The sequence below is a fragment of the Phyllostomus hastatus genome, unplaced genomic scaffold (genome assembly GCF_019186645.2).
Source record: "Phyllostomus hastatus isolate PE091 unplaced genomic scaffold, TTU_PhHast_1.1 phas_scaffold_1066, whole genome shotgun sequence".
NCBI classification, from domain to species: domain Eukaryota; kingdom Metazoa; phylum Chordata; class Mammalia; order Chiroptera; family Phyllostomidae; genus Phyllostomus; species Phyllostomus hastatus.
In genome coordinates, this window is record NW_025334004.1 from 16,109,081 (window position 1) to 16,131,483 (window position 22,403).

The following is a 22,403-nucleotide window of genomic DNA, read 5'->3' on the forward strand; positions in this document are numbered from 1 at the left end:
CTAATGATCACCGCAGGCTCACCGCTCCATTTGTGATTCAGTAAGTAGGTCGGGGGTGGGCCAGGCGGTCCACATTTGAAATGAGTCCCCTCCACCCGGCCCCCACCCCCGTGGTGATGCAAGCGAGCTGGGGGCCACGCCCTGAGACGCTGGTGACCACTGTTGACTTCACAAACGACCTCCGGCTGCCCACTCTTGGCCACCAATGCCCAAGCTCCGGACACTCCCATCTCTGCTGTCGTTGGCCTGCCCCACCCTTCTAGGTTCTGGTCGGCTGCGGGACGGCTTCAGTCGGATGTAGACCCGGGCGCTCTGGTGCCACGGCCAGCCGCTACCTGTCCCAGACACTCGTGGGGAATCACTACTTGGGTACTCAGGAGCCTGTAAGGCGGCTGCCCTTTGGCTCAGCTCGACACTGATTGGCTGGAGTGACTCCAAAGGCTCTTAGGATTGGCTGGAGCTCTGGGCATCGCGGCCAGTTGGCGGGTAGGATCTCATTCTCGGGGGCGGGTTCCACCATGGTTCTACATCCGGTTCGTTTGCGGTCTGGTTGGATCGCGCCGTTGGGAGGTTCGTGGGGGCGTCTCTCCTGCCACCTCCACTGGCTTGGTTCGGGCAGTTGTGGCGTTTGAAGGGAAGAGGGGTATATAAGGTCAATTCTGAATTTTAGGATTTTCCACGAATTTCAGGTCCCAGAATAGGATTGCCTGTGTTTTATGTTGCCTAATACTGTTGAAAGCAAGTCCGACTGCTTTATGTTCACAAAAGTTTCATCAAAGAATTTAACATCAAAAAAAGTGCAAGGGCTATATAATCCAAGATTAAGGAACAGGTCTTTAAAGTGAACACCTTTAACAAAAAGGGGGGGGGACCCTCATTAAATTGTTTATTTTTCTGATTTGCCTGGAGACAGGTAAAGACAGCCCCAAATCACGGATTCCAGTCCCTGCAATTGGGCACCACTAGTTCAGCTGCACTAGAGGGCACCGCAGCGGGGGATTTCGGTCTCAGGGGATGTCTCTGTGACCTGCCGTGTTCTAAAAATCATAAAAATAATAGCTAATGTTGAATGCCTACGAGGTAACAGATGAAGGCTAAGCATTAAGCATTTTTCGTCCAGCACCCGAATGAATCTCCCAAAACACCTGTGGATGTGTTGGTACCAATAACTACGAGTTACACATGATAACCCTAGGGCGTAGGACGTTGCCGTGATTTGCGCAAGGTCAGCCAGCTAGTAAATGCTGAAAAGATTCAAATCCAGCCTGAACTCTTAGTCATTTACACCACCCTTGGGATAAGAGGTTAGGTGTACTTCTGCCCCAGTCCCTTGATTTATCAGCTTCTAGCATTTACAGAGGTTGGGCCAGGAGAGGATAGCAAGCGTATAATCCTGGTGTGTACCTGAGATTTAGCAGGAAGTGTTGCTATTCTTTTCCTAACTCAGTCTGTTTTGTTTGATTTTACAAATGTTTGGTTTGGCTGATTTCAGGATCTTGAAAATCTGCCTTTTTTCATTCAAATGTAACTATATTGAAATGTTTTAAAAATATTTTTTCTTTGATTCCTTAAGCTGCAAAGAGATAGATAAGAAAGCGGAATGAAGTACTTAAAAAAGAAAGTCTCCTTTGGATTCTGCTTTCCCCTGTGGGAAGATGGAGTTTCTCCTCTGACAGCTTTAGTTGGCAATAATCATTACTTCATATGTTTCAGAATTGTTGGGGGGGCGGGGGTGGGGAGAGAGTTGAGTGAAGATGGTCAAAAAGTACAAACTTCCAGCTATAAAGTAAGTCCTGTGGAGCTAATGCACAAGATGACTATAATTAACACTACTGTATGGTGTGTTTGAAAGTTGCTAAGAGAGTAGGTCCTAAAAGTTCTCATCATGAGAAAAACGTATTTTTGTAACTATATGAAGATGAATATTAACTAAACTTACTGTGGAAATCATTTCACAATATATGTGTGTCAAGTCATCATGTGGTGCACATCAAACTCATACAGAGCTGCATGTCAATTATATCTCAAAACAGAAAAAAAAAGTCCCAAAGACATTAGAACATAGGATTCCCTATGACCCTAACTTCCTGGAAACAGGTCCCCGATTCTAAGTCCATTTGAAAATAGAGCCTTTTTCCTGACATCTCACTCTCTGAACTCGGTGAACAGTGTCTGAACACCCAGTAATCTTTCATGTAAATTAAGCAGGCTTCATTTATATTAAGAGAAATGTCCTCCAGTTTCTGCCACTACCAGAGACAGGTATGAGAAAAAAAATTTGAAATACTGAAAAATGCAAACTCCACTTCCATTCTCAAAACAGAGACTTATTTAAATAGAACAAAGAAATTATTTCTGTGGTGGCATTCTTTTCCTAGAAAGCTTAAGCTATTATTACCCATGACTGAAGGTCCCCACCTTTTCAAATAGATCCGATTATATTTCAGGTAGCTGTAAACCAATTTGGAGTAGGCTCAATATGGCTTTGTTACCATTTGTTTCTTGCTTGAGTGAGTCAGTATAATAGAGGTGTAAACATAATATAATAACGTGGAAGGAAAATTTGCAAAGAGGATTTCAGAGAGGTGCCTATTGTATCTGAAAAGGTACCTATTTCAGAGAGATACCTTAAAAAGGAAGTAGGGGTAAGCTCAAAGGTCATAATGAAAACCTTTCCAGCAAAAACATAGTGTTCAGTGGTAAGATTAAAAACCACATTACTGAAATGTAGCCTGCAGCATTCAATCCCCATTCAGCTGGCATTTAACTGGTAACTGGTGAAATAAATATTCCGAGTTGAATTCTAATTCCCATATGCTTCGCAAAGCTGAATTGCAGTGCACTTCATTTTTATGAATACAAAATTGGAATGCACTGTGCTATTTAAAATGTGTTCTTATTTACTAGTATTAGTCATTAATTTTGAGCACTTACTGTACTGAGGATGGCCTGCCTGACTTCATTCATTATTGAAAACCCATTGAGAAGGTACTATTTGTATTCTCATTTTACAGGTGAAGAAGATGAGGGTCAACCAGGTGAGAGACAGCTGTCTAAGTGCCAAAGCCAGGGTTTGACTATAGTGCCAAGTGAAAACCTTGACATTGTATTGCTTCCCTTCAAATGAACAACTGTACTACACCAAATAGACTTGCATTCCGGAATGTGACTTCACCTACACAGATAAACAGCATTTCCCAACTCTCAGAGTTGATTTCCCTTAAAAGGTGGGAATGAGGAAAAAAACAACAACTTGGAAATATGTTCTCCCTAGTATAGTGAAAGATAGGACTTTTACTTTACAAATGGAATTCCCAGTGTGGCCGTTAATAATCCATTATCAGGATACTCCAGCCATGAGGACACTCAGGCCAGAATACCAAATCCAGGCCTCTGCTGGTTTTTGTATGGTGTAAGAGCTAAGGGTAATTTTTACATTTTTAAATGGTTGAAAAAATCAAGAGAAGAATCATCATTTGTGATACATGAAAATTACATGAAATTCACCAAGAGTAAACCTTAATTTAAACTATGGACTTTGATAATGAAGTGTCAATGTAGGCTCATCAGTTGTAAGAATGTAACTGATGCAGGATGTGAATGGTGACGGAGGCTGTGCATTTGTGGTGGTAGAACAATCTCTGTATCTTGTGCTCCGTTTTGCTGTGAACATAAAACTGCTCAACAAATAAAGTCTGTTAAAATTCAGGGGTTGGAAAAAGCAGATTTGCAGCTGTGAGTACACAAAACACAGAAGTATTCATGTACTATTATGTATTATTTATTGTATTATTCATTTGAATTACAATTGTGAGTATATATTCATATGTACAAAATTCAAATTTAGACTCCATAAATAATGTTTTCTTGGAACACAGCCAAACCCATTCATTTATATATTATCTATTGCTGTTTTCATCCTGTAAGGGATGATTTGAGTGGTTGAGACAAGATGACTCAAAAAGCCCAAGATATTTAATATTTTGACTTTTCCAGAACAAGCTTGCGTATGTCTGGTATAGACTAAGATCCTGTTTGGAGTGCTCACCCGGGAGTCAAAGGTCATAATCCTCCCTCCTCCTCTTACTAGTTCTGAGGCTTTTGACAAGCCACTTAACCTTGCTAGTCTCAGTTTACTCATTTTTTAAAATAAAATAATAATAGAACCTTTATGGGACTACCTTAAGTATTAAATGAATAAATACTCATAAGTACCAAATACATGTTAGTAAGAACTGATTGTGACAGTGATTTTGAGAATTTCATATTCTTTTAGAATCTGGGTATATTTTCACGCAGCTATTCGACATCTGCGTTCTTTCTTGAGGCATAAGTTTCATGCCCATGAGTCATCTCCTCGTCTGTGAGAAGCTCTCACATATCATGGTTATGTTCTTTGCTTCTATTCCCCTTCAATTTGTCCTTCTTGCTTAAAGTTAGTTTCAGAACAGTGGTTTTCCTCTTTATCTTGCAACATGTAGAGTTGCTGACGTATATGCATTTTCTTTTCAGAGGAAATTTATTAAAACATTTTTGCCACTCCCCAGTTCTTATCAGTCAACAGCAACTTGTCATGTCTCACATGAAAGCACTCTGAATGACTTAGCAAAAAATGTAGTTGAGTCACTGTTCTGAAGAATTTCAAAGATTCCTACTCAATAGGAAAACATGTTAACGTTATGAACCAAGAATTTCTGGATAGACTGGAATTCCAGAGGACAAAAGGTGACCATTCATAAGCTATGTAATTAGGTTCTATCATTTTAGTAAAACATATTGAGATTCAGCTAACATTTGTTGAGCCGCAATTATGCACTATATTTTTTCCAGGATTTATGTCCTTTCCCCTCCACATGGCTACCAGTTTTTGAGGCCAAGACAATGAGTCAGGCTTTGGACTTTCCAAGTTCAACCCTGCTAGCTGGTCACGTTGGGCAAATTCTTTCATTTTCTTGAGGATATTTTCTATGTTGTGAAACAGGGAAAATAATAGTTGCCTACCTGAGTAGTTGTGGGAGTCAAGTAAGGTGATCGATCTACGGAAATCGTTTAGTCAGTGTGAGGCATACGATACTTTTCTTTCCTTCTCTACCCACGAGCCCCATAAAATGCATTTATAAGTAATTACTATTTCAGCTCAGTCCTGTAAAGTCAAAGGAATTAGCTTTCTACCTGCTAAATTTCAGGATCTCAGCTTCATAGGGCAGAGCAAAGTCCAGCTACCTCCTTCATCTCCCGTAGATGAAAGAGCTAGAGCTACCCAAGTGGCCCCTGCATTGCCAGGCTGTTGGCAAAGTCTTCTTTGCCGTTATGAAGGGTCTGCTCCAGAATTCATGCTGGGGATAGGGAGAGCTCACAGAGTTTTCTTTGCCTCTAGTGTCTAGTTCATTACCAGTCTTTCACAGCTTGAGTACAATGTCACAAATAGGTCTGCGACTAGGGTGAGGCCGGTGAAGTGTCTAGGGCACAACATTTAAGGGTACACTCTCAGGGGCTTGCAACATCTCAACAGTACCAAGTTTTTCTTTTTATCTGCTATAGCATGAAAAGTTTGGCTTTATTTTTTTAAGTACGCATTATACAGACAATGGTCTTAGAGATGCAGGAGGGAGGGCTTAGAATGGGAAAGAAAACGTTGGCGGTTACTCTGGTTACTTTTTATTAAACTTCCTTGAAATACATGCTGGAGTTTAATGTCCATTCTTCACCGATTCTTGGTGTGGACAAGAGACCCACCGAATGCCGTATCCACGTGTTAAAAGCAAGGGCACTTCCCAGGTGTTTTTTTGTTTTGTTTTGCCCACTCCTGCTTTAGTTCCCAAATCTGGAGCCATGTCTCTCTATTTAAAGTTATCCTACCTAGCTCGCGTCGGAGCTCACTTCCCACTCTGCCCTACCAGAGCCCAGGCACTCAAAGGCTGAATTTTGGGCAGGAGCCGCACGGGAGCTTCGCTGTGGTTGGAGCCTGCTGCAGCGGTGAGCCCCAGAGCCGCGGCCTGAGAGCACTGGGCGCCGCGCAGACACCTGGAAACCATGGCTGAAGATGCGAGCAGGGCCTTGGGGAAAGGTGAGTCTTCTCAACGGTTGTCCACGGGATGGAGACGCTGTGCCTTGGCCTCCAGACCAGGGCGGTGGGTGGGTGGGTGGGTGGGACTTGAAGGGTTCCTCTGCACAAAAGCCACGTGCAAAAGTCCTGTCTGGTACTCCAGAGGCGGAGCGCGTGCGCCCCTCTTGGGGTCTCAGGGTGGTGAGTGAGTCCGTCATCCCACTGGGCTAATCCGCCTCTTGGTACCCCCTCCCCCTCCGCAGGAAGTCACCCCCCAGGGCCGGTCCCAGAGGGCTTGATCCGAATCTACAGCATGAGGTTCTGTCCTTATGCACACAGGACGCGCTTGGTCCTCCAGGCCAAAGGCATCAGGTGAGAAATGGAAGGTCAGCACCTTACAGGCACCGCGGGGGGATGTGTAGAACCTGGAGCTCCCTATCCTTTTCTTCTGAGGCAAAGTCAATGCAGGGTTAGCAAAGGCCAGCAGGCGGCCCTGGGATGCACAGTTGTGTCTGAGCAGGAACCTTAGGACAAGTCAGAGTAAACTGAATGATGACCCCAGTGAGCTGGCTCCCTCCAGTAACGCCCGTGAAGGAAGGTCACAGTGCCGGCCTGCGCTGACTGCCCCCCACCCAGCCCCCTTCAAATCAACCCTGTTCTCTGTCTTCATCATGCTTACAGTGCATCCAACATCTTTTTATCCCTCTTTCCTCCACCCTTTTCCCCCAAACATAAGTTGTGGAGGAGCAGTGTCCTTGTCTTTTTCATTCGTGAGCTAGAGAGAGCCTGGCACATAGTAGGTGCTTAAAAATATTTTTCAAATGAATGAGCAAATAGTTCCAAACAATGAAATAGAAGGAACTGCTGTCAAGAGATGCTTCGAAGGTTCCGACATGCCCGAGGAAATGGGCACACATCTTCCCAGGAGGAGCTTTGCAGGACTAAGTCCTGCTGGTCGGGATTTGGACGGCAGAGCCCTTCGCTGGAGTGGGGACTGCAGGATGCCGCTGGCCTCCAAGCTCCAATAAAATGCTGAGCGTGTGTTACTCCAAGAGTTTTGACTCTTGTCTCGGAGTCATCATTAGGGGCGACTTTAGAGTTTCAGGTCTATGTCAGAGAAATGCAGAGACTAACACAGAGACATTTTCAGTAAAATTATGTAATTCTGCTTTGTTCAGGAGGATGTATGGCATTTATTTCCATATTCTCCTCTTTTTCTGGGTTCTAATCAGCCCTATTGCTAGTTGACCCATTTGAAACAACAGTAGCCCAATGGTTTGCCCACAGTGACAAAGTGGCAGTTTATGAATGAATGTTTAGCAGTGTCCCTGGCCGCTGCCCACTAGATGGCAATCGCCTCTCCCCTAGTGTGACAACCAAAAAGTGTCCCCAGACATTACCATGTGCCCCTGGGGAATGGGGCAAGGTTCCTCCCAGCTGAGAACCACTGCTTTAGGGTTTAAGACAATTTGCTTGACTGAGCAAAGAATATTCTCATTTGTTTCCTTCTATACATATTTATTTATTTGATCCTCACAATGATGCCAAGACATGAGCATATTGACCATGTTACAGTGAAGAACACTAAGCATAGAGAGGTTAAGGAATCCAGTCAAGGTCACAAGCTAGGCTGTCCAGACCCCACAGTCTGATGCAGAATTTGTGCTTGTAACTGCTAACATTTACCACATTCTGTTGTGACCTGCCCATAGCAGATTTGTATTTTCAAGCTTTAGAATGTGTGAAACTCTGTCGTGTGAGGGTTAAGCATGGCGAGCTCCAAGTCAGACTGCTGGGCTCCAGTCTCGGCTCTGATCCGTCCCAGCAGCGATGCTGGGTAGGAGATGTAATCTCCCGGCGTTGGGAACCACCAAGAGCAAAGGAGAAGAGGCGTAGAAAACATTCAACACATCTTATTGCAGGGGTGAAGACAATAACGTGATTATATATTTTTCTTTGTAAAAGACTGAAACTTTAAAAAATATACTGCAAACTTAAATCTTATGAGTTGATTACTTCTGCTTCGAAGATGCACCCACTTGTGCAAGCCTCTCACTTTTGTGGTCTCGTATTTATTTCCCTGTGCTTTTCAAGCCATGAAGTTATCAACATTAACCTGAGAAACAAGCCTGACTGGTACTACACAAAGCACCCTTTTGGCCAAATTCCAGTCCTGGAAAACAGCAAATGTCAGCTGATCTACGAATCTGTGATTGCTTGTGAGTACCTGGATGATGCTTATCCCGGAAGGAAGCTCTATCCATTTGACCCTTATGAGCGAGCTCGCCAAAAGATGTTGTTGGAGCTATTCTATAAGGTAGGCTCAATTTTTTAAAAAGCTACTTACCCTCTTTTTTACTTTGTATTTTCCCCCACACTTCAGTTTTAAAGCCAAGTCATTGGGGAATTTGTTTTGTTTGACACTACATGTGCATTAGGAGAGTGACTGGTGTGCAGTTATAGGAGAGCCATCACCTCTGATATTAAAAATTACAGGCTTCGCCGATAGGTGCTTTGCCATTTGAACTAGCAGTTTCAGGAGGTATGATTATGGTGTAGTTAAGACTGTGTGGCTTAAGATAGGAATATTGAAAGAGCTGAAAACTGGTGATGCTTTAAAAGGAATATTTCTAAGGTTTAAGGTACAAAAATGTTGGGGTGCAAAAAAGGCATTAATGCATGGAAGCAGGTTGCTCTTTATGCAGAGCAAGAGCCCTAACAGTTCAGGAAATGCAAGGAAGAGAGACAAAGGAGCACCTGTTGATAACAGGGAAAAAATGATGGAGAAACTTTAAGATAGTTGTCTTTGAATTGAGATAGAAATAACCAACATATACTAAGCACTGATGACGTGCCAAGCACCGTCCTAACTACCTTATACAGGTTAACTTATGTAGCCCTTACAACTGCCCTTTAAGGTGGGTACTATTACTGTACCCGTTTTTCAGATGAGAAGAACACAGGCTTAGAGAGGGTAAGTGCCTGCCTGAGATTGTACAGCATGAAAGTTGCTGCTCAAGTAAGAAGCACTCAAGAATCCTTTTCGAAAGCACCTTGTTTTACCAGGCTGCTATGACACCTGGATTCCTGGAACTGCAGGGACACCCCGCAGAGGGAGCTGGGGAGCCGAGGTGTGGTTGTTGGCCTGTTACACTGCGGTCACCAAGGTTCGGCTATATCTTTAGGCAGAGCAGGAACATGGAGTTCCCTCAGGCTCCTCCACTAAGAAACCTGTGTCCTCTGATTAGATCCCACACCTGACCAAGGAGTGTCTGGTAGCACTGAGATGCGGGAAGGAATGCGCGAATCTGAAGCTAGCCCTCCGCGAAGAATTCTGCAACCTTGAAGAGGTACAAAAAGGGGCCCCTCTCCTGTTTAGATCCAATGGAAGAAGAGATGGAGGGTCGCTGACCTGGTCACCCTGATACCCTCTGCTTTCACAGACTTCTTCTTTCTTCCTGACTTTGATTAAATTCAGCTACTCGTCATCTGATTTTGACTTGTAGGTACTTGCTCTCTACTACCTCATTCTGGAATTATTCTTGAAAATCTGGCAAGGGAGTCAGGGAGGGCATGTGGTGAATTTCCTCCTTTCTCAGAATCACTGTGTACCTTAAGTGTCTCTACATGGCTTCTGTAGCTTTGGACACTGAGGTCAAGGTCTGTATTGGTTAGAGATTGTGTTTGGCTGCTAGTAAAAGGAACCTAACTACTATAAACTTATTGTATAATGGTTTATTCTTTCACAAAAGCCAGAGGAAGGGGAAGTTCAAATCTATCTTGATGGTTTCTTCATGAAATTACCAGGGACTGAGACTCCTTCATTTTCTTCTCTGTCATCTTTAGTGCAAAGTTTTTGTCCTCCAAATGACAAGATAGCTACTGGAATTGCAGCCATCACATCCAAATTCCAGGTTGCAGAAAGGAGAACAGAAAGGGGAAAAAGTGGCAGAAGGCCATGCTCCTTTAAAGGGCTTTCCCAGAAGTCCTACCCAATGACTACTTAAATCTCATTGGCCTTTTATACTGTTTTCTGTGTTTCAGTTTTTTAAAAAAATAACAAGAATGTATTTTTCTATTACATGTGGGGTTTTTTACTTTTTAAAAAATATATTTTATTGATTATGCTATTACAGTTGTCCCATTTCCCCTCTTTATTCCCCTCTGGCCTGCATACCCCCTCCCACCCTCATTCCCCCCACCCATTAGTTCATGACCATGGGTCATACATATAAGTTCTTTGGCTTCTATATTTCCTATACTATTCTTAACCTCCCCTTGTATATTTTCCATCTATTGCTAACTGTCCATGTGGTCTTCATTTCTGTGATTCTGTTCCTGTTCTAGTTGTTTGCTTAGTTGTTATTTTTTTAATTTTTTTTTTAGATGCAGTTAATAGCTGTGAGTTTGTTGTCATTTTACTGTTCATATTTTTTGGTCTTCTTTTTCTTAGATAAGTCCCTTTAACATTTCATATAATAAGGGCTGGGTGATGATGAACTCCTTTAACTTGACCTTATCTGGGAAGCACTTTATCTGCCCTTCCATTCTAAATTATAGCTTTGCTGGATAGAGTAATCTTAGATGTAGGTCCTTGCCTTTCATGACTTCAGATACTTCTTTCCAGCCCCTTCTTGCCTGCAAGGTTTCTTTTGAGAAATTAGCTGATAGTCTCATGGGAACTCCTTTGTAGGTAACTGTCTTCTTTTCTCTTGCTGCTTTTAAGATTCTCTCCTTCTCTTTAATCTTGGCTAATGTAATTGTGTTGTGCCTTGGTGTGTTCCTCCTTGGGTCCACCTTCTTTGGGACTCTCTGAACTTCCTGGACTTCCTAAAAGTCTATTTCCTTTGCCAGATTGGGGAAGTTCTCCTTCATTGTGTTTTCAAATAATTTTTCAATTTTTTGGTCTTCCTCTTCTCCTTCTGGCACCCCTATGATTCAGATGTTGGAATGTTTAAAGTTGTCCCAGAGGTTTCTAAGTTTCTCCTCATGTTTTTGAATTCTTGTTTCTTCATTCTGCTCTGGTTGAGTGTTTATTTCTTCCTTCTGCTCCAAACTTTTGATTTGAGTCCCAGTTTCCTTCCTGTCACTGTTGGTTCCCTGTACATTTTCCTTTATTTCACTTTTCATAGCTTTCATTTTTCCCTCTAATTTGTGACCGTACTCAACCAATTCTGTATGCTTCCTGATTACCAGTATTTTTAACTGCGCATCTGATAGATTGGCTATTTCTTCATTGCTCAGTTGTGTTTTTTTCTAGAGCTTTGATCTGTTCTTTCATTTTGGCCATTTTTTTTTGTCTTGGAGCACCTGTTACTTAGTAAGAGGTGGAGCCTTAGGTGTTCACCAGGGTGGGCAACCACGTGGCTGTGTTGTGATGCTGTCTGGTGGGGAGGGGCCTGAGAGGAAAAATGCTGCTTGCTCAGCTCTCTGTTGGCCTTCAGTCACTTCCCCCAATACTGAAAAACAAAGTGGGCCCTTCTGGTGCTGATTCCTGGGTGGGTGTGCTTGAGCACATTCTAGAACGCTGTGGGTCTCTCCAATGATACTCCTGTGAGGCTGGAGTTTCTCCTGCTGCCTTATCCCCCACAGGAGTTCTCAGTTAGTGGCTTTGAGATTTCATTTTCCCGAGCTGGAACCCTTGGTTGCATGGTCTGTCTCGCTCCCCAGTTGTTCCTCCCTGCTTATCTGAACGTGAATGTGGGACCACCCGGTCCTCCAGCTGCTGCCTTGCCATGAGTCCTCTCTGTCCATTTCCACCCTTCCTACCGGTCTGGATGAACGTTTCTTCTTTAACTCCTTGGTTGTTAGACTTCCATACAGTTTGATGTTCTCTCAGTTTTGGTTGTGTTTTGTTTTTTAAATTAGTTGTTATCCTTTTGGCTGTGTGAGGAGACACAGTGTGTCTATCTACGCCTCCATCTTGGCCATAAGTCCCTAAAAGTTTTTATTTTACTTTTATTAGCATTTATGTTATGCTGAATTTACTCCCGGGCCATAAGGTTTTGTTTCTTCAGTTTCTCCTGGGATAACTTTTTCTACTGTGCAACCTCCTCTTCTGGTTTAAGAACAACCTGCTCTTTTTCCGTGAGGATCGTCTCAGTGTGGCAGCAAGAGCTCATGTGTGGGTTAATCCGCCCACAAGCTCTGTGAGTTCTGCCACGTCTCGGGAGCTTTATCCACCTGGGTGTGCTCAATGACCAGAGAATGTGCATCCCTTCAGTTCAGCAGTACTCTTTGCATTTTAAAGCAGTTGCAACAAAATTTGAGCACTCTTTTTGGGCCACTGACCCTGTGTCCTGCCCCACTGTTTGGCCTGGGCATGCCTACCAACTCCACCATTGTAACGACGGAATGGCACACACTGCTTCTCTAAGGTGGCATCCTTCAGATACTGGGCGGCTTTTCAGATATGCCTGGGCAGTTTCACGAGTGGTCTTAAAGTGGACATGAAGATTTGAACCTTTAGATTTGCATGATTTTATGGGGTTTTCTGGGTCAGGTGCATAGTGAACCATTTTTAGAGGTCAGTTCAGGCCACTTATGGGAAGGACATGTGTGTAAATTTTTAGTGGAAAACACCATAACTTTTCATCCCATATAATTTGTCATGTGTATAAACCATAGTTATTTATCCAGCCCTTTTTACCATTATGAATGATGCTGCAGGGAACAGCAGCTGCCTTGCATTAAAGTGTTTTCCCTGTTGCAGAAAACGTGTTTAGGTGGAAGTCCCAGGAATGGGATTTCCAGGTCGAAGGGCACAGAGACTTCACGGGCTGGAGCTGTACATCCTTCCCAGAGACTTGTGCCGTTCACCCCCAACCAACGGCATATAAAGATGCCCTTTGCTCTCTGCCCTTTTCACTGTCAGCAGATTTCATTTAAAAAGACAGTTGCCTGTTTTGGAGAGAAAGAGTATTTTCTCATTGCTGATGTAATGTGTATTTGTTTGATTGCTAGTGAAGTGGGATGTTTACCCCAAACTATGCTGTCTCTTAGTGCTCTTTTTGTGACAATGGTCTGTTAGCCATCTGTCTGCCAAGGTCTTACTGATTTTACTTGCAGATTGAAAAACTTCCTGTTAAAGAGTTTTGTATATATAAAGGATATTTGCATGTTTTTAACTTTTGTTGTCTTTTGTTATAACTTTTTACCTGGCTTATTTTTTGTACATATAGAAATATAACATTAAACATACTGTGCCATAAGTCTTTCCTGTTGTGATTTCTTCCACTGTTTTTATACACAGGAAGTACTTTCCCCCTTCAGAGATTAGGCAAATATTCATTTATCTTTCCATCAGTGGATGAAAACGTCACTTTAAAGATGTTTGACTTGTCAAGCATTGGTCTACTAGCTCCGCCATCCCCTTCGCCCTCCACTATTTTACAAATACACTTTGACAAAAGAATTAATCCCATTAAAAGGATTCTGGGATAGAAACTTCAGGGTAGTCCTGTAATCCCCAAATGTCAGCAGGATGCATTCTGAGTCTTCCCAGGGGACCGTAGGCCCTAAGTGGGGGATGGCAGGGGGACCGCAGGATGCGTGTGTAGTGCACCAGACACTACTTCCGATTCTTCTTTCTCGAGGAGAAATGATTTTTTCTGTGCTGTTTGTTCCATACCCTTGGTTTGTTTTCTAGGGAACCGGTCCGCTGTCATTAGCTCAGCCTCAGCTGTATACCAGTGTAGCAGGGACCTGAAATTCAAAATTTTGAGAATACCCCTTTTATGAACTCAAAAGACTTCCGTTCTGGAGTACTCTACTGTCGCTTTTGGATAAGGGTCTGAATTGCTGATTTTTGGCAGGTGGAGGTTCAGCTTCTTAAGAACTCTTTCCATCAAGGAAAACCGCTTTCTTCCTCCTCCAGCCCCAGTAGCAGCGCCCGCTGTGAGACACCCTGCTGTCTGTCCTTGTTAGAGGCCAGGGGATGATTTCTTGGCAATAGTGTAAAAGACGGTGGTGCCGGGCAGGGAATTATTGAAGCTGAATCGGAGAGTCCAGGGCTGCAGACTGAAGCTTTTTAGAATGTCTGGTTTGAGGAAGTCTGGGACTCTCTTCTCTTTATGATCATGCTTGTCTGCAAAAACCGTACAGATTTCCTCCTCCCTGGTGAACCTCCTGGGGGTGCCACAGTCCGTGCGCCTCACCACAGATGGCCACAAGGGGGAGCCCAGTGCACTATTTTTCCTTCCACTTGCGCCCGAGAGAGAACCTCTTTTCCGTCCCCCTGGGGGAGCCCGAGAGCCCTTTGCAGAGGACGAGGGAACCTTCCTGCCAGGTTTTCACCTTTCAGCGGGTGTGGGAAGTGTACGCTCGTCAAACCAGACAGTCCCATCATATTCATTTGCTTGCTCACTCTTTATCCTTTATCACAGCCTAAAGCAAGGGACCCCTCTGTAGTCATTTTTCAGTTAACTGTTGAACAGAAATTTTAAAAATATATACTTTCTATTATTCCAGGACATCAAATGGTTATCCCCTGAATTAAAGATGTGTTAATACTTTAGGGAAGCCCGAGGGCTAGAAGCCAGAGCCTCAGCTGCCTCCCCAGGGGTGGCCCCGCGCCGTTGGTCTGGGGCCTGGGAAGAGCCATCTTCTCCAAGCAGGCCCCTTTGCCTTGTCTGGTGATGCCGGGGACAACAGCTCTGGAAGCCAGGGGTTCCATTGTGAGGGAAGCTGTTCAACAGTAAGAATGGACGACGTCATTAGATGTGGCAGGCAGGGGACAGAAAGAACCCAAAACAGAATTTTTAAAAAATGGCCTTAGTGCCCTGGCCCGGTAGCTCAGTTGGTTAGAGTGTCATCTCGATACACCAAGGCTGTGGGTTTGATCCCGGGTCAGGGCACATACAAGAGGCAACCAGTAAGTGCGTAAATAAGTGAAACAAACTGATTTCTTTCTCTCTCTCTCCTTCTTCTCTTTCTAAAATCAATAAATAAAAAATAAAAATAAAAATGACATTGGATATTAACATATCTCCAGGTGTAGCAGCAGCAGCTTCCCATTCACTTTCTGATGACAAAACGTAGGAAAGATAAGACATTGGAAATTAAGACCGCTAGTTTATTTTAGTTCTATCTTAAAGGTTGTCGGGGGTGCTATATGGCTGTGAGCAAGGGACTAGTTTAAACTGAGAACACAGAAGAACTATTTGAATAACATTGCCTGAGGACCTTCTTACCAATGGAATAAAACAGGAAGGAGAGAATTTTGGCAAGCTCTCCCCACCAGGAGGATGTTGGAGGGTCTCACCTCTCGGTCAGCTAGGTGCTCTTGGTTGAGAGAGGGTGAGGAAGGGCAGCAGTAAGGAGGAACTCGCACTGGGTGGCTGAGCTGGGCCAGTCCTCGGCTGGAGAGGAGGAGGGGCTTCCAGAATCTGCTGATTCGAAGCTTCCCTCTATCACTTAAATTTGAAGAACAGCAAAGAGGCTTGAGGAAGCTTCTGTGATTAGAGTCTTCATGCATCCATGTCTGTGAAGCTGAATGACACCAGGACTGCCCCTCGTCTAAAAATGAGAACGGTGTTTTTGTCTCAGCTCTGGCAGGGGGTCCCTTTACCTTCCGGGGACTGAGTTTCCTTCCTTGAAAGTGAGAGTCTCTTGTGCTTCCACGTGAGAGACAAGAGTCAGCTCTCCAGTGTCTTTTCCTCTCCACTTGGGCAGCCAGGAAACACAGGTCAAGTTCAAAGCTGCAGGAGCCCTGCAGGACTCCTGGCTTGATATCTCGATACCGTTTCCTTCCTAGGCAATAGCGTAAATGATAGGCCAAGGCAAGGTTTTGACCTTCTGTTCTAACTTTTATTTTCCCAGATCTTAGCATTTTCTTATTTTTCATATTTAATAATTTATTGTATACTTCTTTTACACTGTACCTCTCATCTTCTGTGTGATGAGCATAGTATTAAAAAATGGTAAAAGGGATGGCGGGGGGCGGGTCACACTAGATGAGTTCCAGAGGCCCTTCCAGCATGATGTTCCGTGATCCCAAGGGGAAAGGTTCTTTCACATGTTGGGAAGCTACCAGGTTTGCATTGAAGGGAACTTTCCTATTCAGACTTTCCCGAAGGGTCCCAAAGCCTCAGTGAACCTCCGAGGAGGCCTGGCCGTGTGTTCTCCTGCATCACTGGGCTGCGGCGTCTGTAAAGGAGCTGGCACACTGTGCTTGTTTACAGGAAGATAATGTTCTGTTGGGAGCTTTAGACTTGCCTTGGGAGAACTCTGGTGGAGAAATGCCTTTCGGAGGCAGGGCTCAAGAATTTGCAGCAGAATCCAGAACTCCGAGGATTTTGATGTGAATGGTCCCAAGTCACACTTGGATTTCAGAAAAATGCCAGGGAATGTGTGTATGTATTTGGGAGGTGGGGCAGATGCTGGTAACTGATGCCTCTTTCATTTCATCCATGTGCTTATTTTGACTTTTTATTATATAAAGTACTTTGATAGAGCTTAAATTACTTTATGAGTGCTTATATACAAATTGATCATATCTATAAGATCACAAATATTTCAAAGGCATACCCCTACTTCAAGTAGATGAAAAGCTTTGAAAACATATACTAAATACACATTTAAATTACTAAGCAGTTATTCATTTTCAAAATAGCTTATTACTTTACCGAGGGGTCCATCGTGGGTTCCATTAAATATCTACATGTGACTTGTTTCGACAAGGATTTTCCCAAAAGCACAGCACCTCTGCTCTGGAAAGCAGGGGAGTTATACAGAGATGCCAGAGTCGATCCTGTGGATTTGGTGGTTCTGATTTGTGCTGTGGAAGCCAGTAATAAGCTGGAGCTGTGTGTTTCAAAGACAGTGATAAAAGTTTGGGTAGTTATTACTTTTATTCTCGAACATAAAGAAGGCTCGAGCCTTTCTGGAACTCTTTGTTCCTTTACTCTGTAAGCCAGATCTTGTTTATACGTGGCTGAAAATAGCCTCTGTTTTGAGTTTTGATTGGCCGGATTCTGGTGTTTTTGGACCATCCTGTTAGTTTCTTCGAACAACGTGATGCTGCCTCACATTTTTTCAGGCTTTCAGGACGCCTGGCAGGGGAACTGGTCTACGCTCTACTGGGAGAGAGTGGAGACTTGGGCTTTGGGGCACGAGATTTGCTTTTCCTCTGAGAAGGATGGTGGGATCCCATTGATCCTGTGTATCAGGGGTGGATTTACTTTCTGTAGGTGTAACCTTCAGAGGTTTCTGTGCACGTTTATTCGTGCACGGTGGGCACTGACGTCACCACATTCTGCAGATGAGAAAACTGAGACTTGGAGGAAGAGGCACTAAGTCGCCTTGGGTTCCACGTTGAATTGGAGGTAGAGCCCAGCGCAGGACCAGGTCTGCTGGCTCCAGAACTTTCCTTCTTCACTACAGACCTAGACTATGCCATAGAGTCAATGGCTGGTCTGGAGCACGAAGCATCAAGCCTGATGGATATAGAGAGGAATGTAAAGACCTGGATTAAGAATATAGGAAGCTAGATCTACAGCTGTAGGAAGTATTTACTTGATTTACTATGTGGGTCAAAGAGAGGCATCTGATTGACTTAAGTAGGTAACTGACACCATACCTTTCTCTTTGGGAAGAACCGACCCAACAATAATCTCTGCTCAGCACTTTTGCTATCTGTCTGTTAAGAGTTTGTTTTCTGTCTGGGTAGATTTGTCCCAGGTGAGAAGGAGAAATTTTATATTAATGATAATATTGAGCCCTGGGTGGGTGGCTTAGTTGGCTGGAGCATCATCCTGTACACCAAAAGGTTGTGAGTTTGATTCCTGGTCAGGGCACATATAGAGGTTGCGGATTCTATCCCTGGTTGGGGTGTGTATGGGCAGCAACTGATTGATGCTTCTCTCTCACTTCAGTGCTTCTCTCTCTTTCAAATCAGTAATAAAAATATATCCTTGGGTGAGGATTAGAAAAAAGGTTGATAATGTTGAGTGGCCAACAAATGTGAAGGTGAAAGAGCTCAAATAAAAAAGAAAAGGTGGTAGAAAGACAATGTTGCGATTAGAGGGAGGGAGTCCATTAAATAGCTCTGCTCTTCCCTGCCTTCGTTTTTAGTGGTTGAGGTGAAAGAGGGAGGCACACGGAGACTGTAGCATCCCCTTGATTACAGATAAGGCGGATCCTGGAGGACGGGGGTCACAGCTTCAGCACGTAGAGGTCCCACTGTGGCCCTCCTCTGTCCCAGTCACGGGCGGCACTGGCCTGAAGCAGGGCCTCCCCTCTCCAGGGGCAGAGCTGCTCCATGGGGAGCTTAGCACCCCAAGGAGCCCGCTCCAGGCTAAGAGGGAAGGGCTGGGCTCCCTCTGCCTGGGGTGTCCTTCCAGATTCTCCAGTTAGACGACCAACGCCTTGTTCAGAGGAGGGAGGGGGCTGAGTGTGGCCAGGAGTACTGCCCTAAAGGGAGTGGAGGAAACTCCAGGGAAGGGAGGAGAACACTTACCTGACAAATCAGAAGGAGCATCAAAGCCTAAGTTCTGCCTCTGTGGGAACTAACTTGATGTTTGTGTTTAGGGTCTCTAACTCTGCCAGCAGGCCAGTAAATTAACTTGCTTTTGTTCTGTTTCACCTTTCAGATTCTTAGCTATCAGAACACCGTCTTCTTCGGTGGACCCTGTATATCCATGATTGATTACCTCTTTTGGCCCTGGTTTGAGCGACTGGATGTATATGGAATAGCTGAGTAAGACATTCGACCGTGTGGTCACGGGTTCCTGGGGGCGGACTGGGTGACAGTGGTTGAAACGGTCTGTGAGCCATTCACCGTCTTTCGGGCGCGTTTCGTGACCCTGTGAAGCGAAATCAGGTTTTAAACTGTCTCCTTGTCCAAAACACGTCTGTGCTCTTCTGCCACTGTCTGTGGACCCAGGCTTCCCCCATGTGTCTGCTAGTAGGACACTGTGCCCAAAGGCCTCCGTAGAGCTCCGGAGTCGCTGTCCTCAGCAGCCCATCCGGACGCAGGCCAGTGGTGAAAGCAGGCGGTGATCCTGGTCACAGGGTTTTCAGTGACTTGTCTCAGCACCCTCGGTGGCCGTGCACCTAGACCTCCTGAGTCCCCCAGTGGACACCATACACGTTACTCACATCTCAGTTCTGAGGAATCTTCCCCAGATAGGAATTTTTTTAAAAATAAATTATTTTAAGAGCAATAGATGCTTGATGTTAAAACAGACAAATGAAATGGCCGTCATGGAAGTGCAGGGATGTCTCCAGTAGAAGAAATTGCCTGGGAGACTCAGGGGGCCGTGTAGGGGCCCTGGGCAGAACATGTGCTTTGCTGTCACAGCGCTGAGAGGACACAGGCCAGTACCTGCTCTAGTCCCAGCCAGCCGCCGGGTGGGTGCAGGACAGGTCTGGCCTTTGGGAGCCTGGTCCTGCCCAGCCAGAGCTGCACCTGCACCCTTACAACGCACGGGCTTGACTCGCGACGCAGCGGTCCTGTGCACTTCCCCCGAGACTGTCTCGGAGGGAGGATCCGATTTCACATAGTTAGATATTTTAAACTCTGTCTCAACATAACCATCAGGAAGAGCCGCCGCCTCTGGGGACAGAGCAGTGAGCCACAGACCGGGAGCCCTCACCTCTGCTCCCGGACCCCCACCAACCGGCTGCACACCTTGAACACGCCACTTGACATATTCTAGACCTGGATTTCCTGATCCAACTTTGAAATAATGAAGCCCAATCATCTCCATTATTTCAAAGTTTGATGATTGTTTTACTCATTTAAAAAAAGTTTGGAAATGCCTAGTTTTTGTTTTTTTCAAACCCCCTAGAGCACAATCCGAGAATGACAAAAGGATGCCTCTTTCAGAGGGCTGTCGTTCATTGGGGAATGGTGAGGGGTGGGCACCTTGCTTCCCCAGAACAAGCGGCCCGAAAGTATTGTAACTGCATTGCCAAAGTCAGTAGTGACCCATACTTCAGAAGCACATGCAGGTAGTTCAAAAATAAGATTTTCCTTTGATAAGTGATCATGCTCAGTTGATAAGAAGGTGAGTAGGATGACTTTGCTGTCCTAAGAAACCCGTGGTTTGTATCTTGTAAATCTAAAAAGCGAGGCCTTGCCACTTCTCCTGCCGCCTTCCTCCTCAGGTGAGCTAACGCTTCTTTCCTGTCCTGCAGCTGTGTGAACCACACCCCGGCCCTGCGGCTCTGGATCGCGGCCATGAAGCGGGACCCCACAGTGTGCGCCCTCCTCATAGACAAGAACATTTTCCTGGGCTTCTTGAACCTCTATTTTCAGAACCACCCCGAGGCCTTTGACTATGGGCTCAGTTGCTGAGCCTGACCACCCAGAATTCTCAGCCATGCTGTGATTCTGTATCAGGAATTGTTTGGGTGGATTGATTAGTTTTTGTTCATTTTCTTTGAAGTTCCCAATAAACAAGGAGACAGAAAAGGTATTCTTTCTGATAATCACTTGTATGACTCCTCTAGCCCGCAGGTTCTAAGGACTGTTTAGAAATCCGGTACCCGGTGCTAACGTCCAAGCACGTTGTGGGAGCTTGTGTGCCGCCTGGCCCAGTTTGACCTCCAGATTGTTGATGCTGATGCTGAGGTTAAGGGCCTACCCACCGTTGACATTTGCCACTGTAGACTGGCATCCTCCACGACTTCCCCGGTAGGAGGAAAACTAGAGAGGAAAAGGAAGAAGAAAACACTGCAAGTTCAGGTTCCCTCTGCTTGGCAAATGAAAGCTTCAGTCCGCGTGAGTGTGCACGAGGGCCCTTCTCACTCAGACTTTGGCTGTGGGCCCGGCTGACACCACGGGTCTCATGACTGAAAGAATTCCCAAGCAGGAAACGAAACGCCCGTCCTCACCCTGGACAGTGACGCCAGAGTTTTACCGGTGCTGTCGGAACTCAGGATGGCTCACAAAATGTTCTGTGGTTGACATCCTGCCTTAAAAAAGCACACATGTCCCAAACCCAGTCACGGGCAAAGGCCACTCTGTTGGATGTGCGTCACACACTCTTTCAGTTTATCACAGCAGATGCCTCTGGCTGCCCGTTGTTTACCACGCCGTGGGACATCTGTGTGACGGAGATGACGAAGATGACCAAGACACAGGAGCCCCTGATGGCTCTACTCATGTTGGTCGCAGTGTTAGACCTAGGGTTTTGGAGGTGCTCATCTCGCTGTGGGGAAGCTTGTTCCAGCTTGATAGGGCCCCCTGCTGGCTGCGACCGTGGAAGGTGTCGGAGAGCCCAGAAGAATGGCCTGGTGGGCTGGCTAGTGCCTCAGGAGTGGGACGGGCTTCTCCGATGCTGTTTTGTCTCAGAGTCGAGGGGTAAGCCTGTGACCCCTGCAGCTTTGTTCAGGCCTGATCTCTTGTCAGCCTCTAGCCAGGCTGAGAGACCAGGCAGCAGGAGGAGTGATGTTTTTAATTGTCGGTGTCCACTGAGGAGCTGTCTGCTGCCCCCCCCTCTGACTCAGCCCAAACCAGCCCCGTTTCTCCCCATGTCTCAGCCTGGCCCGGCCATCTGCTGCCTCTGCGTGGGTTTTGACTCATGTGCATAGTTACCAGTGTGACTCCGTGACAGTTGGACAGAAGCAAGCCTGCCTGGTCAGGTGGCCTGGTCGGCTGTAGCAGGTGCCACGTGACAAGGGCGAGGACAGGGGCCACGTCTGCTGTGCCATCTGCTCAGGATGGGGCATCCTGTTGCCATGGTGCCCAAGCCAATGCAGAGGGAGGTCTGTGCGTCACATTTCCCTGGGATCTTTGCTTGGCTTCTGTGGCGTCTCCTGGGACGAGGGGGCTGATCAGTCCTTGCAGGTATAAATCCTGTGTGCTGGCGAGTGTTGAGTGTGGGGCCAAAATCGCTGTCAGCACAACAGATAATGGCGTGACTCTGATGGCCAAGACCAAAGACGTTTTCCTCTGGGGCCCCACACAGTAATTTAGAAAGCTGGGAGAGCCAGGAAACAAAGCATGGGGGAAAGTGCCCGTGGGCGAGGGTGCAGGCCAGCCGCCCACAGCCCAGTTTGGGATCTGAGCGCCTTCCCACCAGCGGTGCTCTCGGCGTTTTGCCAGGGTCACCGGCACCACCTTCCACCCTCCACTTTTTGTTTCTCATTTTTTTTTTGCCACCCACAGAAGAACATGGGCTGTCAATCTCTGGGTGAATCCTGGATTTAGCCTGGAGAAAAGAGGAAATTAAATAATGCTCCATGAGGAGCTTTTGAAAATACCACTTCTTTTATTGGGGGATGGAGGCAGAGGTGGCAGCAATAATGTATCAGGGTAATAAAAACACAATGAGAAAGAACAGGAGGTATTCCATCAGCTCATGTCTCAGAAGCACTTTAATAATTGATGTATATCTTACAAAAGCATGTT

The 22,403-nt window shown here is 45.5% G+C and overlaps 1 protein-coding gene and 1 pseudogene across 1 annotated transcript; one reads left to right on the forward strand and one right to left on the reverse strand.

Moving 5' to 3' along the window:
- The first annotated feature begins 360 nt into the window (after positions 1–360).
- On the forward strand, positions 361–20,346 carry GSTO2 (glutathione S-transferase omega 2). Its single transcript, XM_045854319.1, has 7 exons — positions 361–486; positions 5,934–6,067; positions 6,310–6,418; positions 8,141–8,363; positions 9,295–9,396; positions 18,637–18,743; positions 20,186–20,346. The coding sequence occupies exons 2-7, from the start codon at positions 6,034–6,036 to the stop codon at positions 20,343–20,345; spliced, it is 735 nt and encodes a 244-aa protein (XP_045710275.1). The 5' UTR covers positions 361–486; positions 5,934–6,033; the 3' UTR covers position 20,346.
- Positions 12,031–12,564, reverse strand: LOC123828877 (annotated as a pseudogene).
- Positions 20,347–22,403: the final 2,057 nt, after the last annotated feature.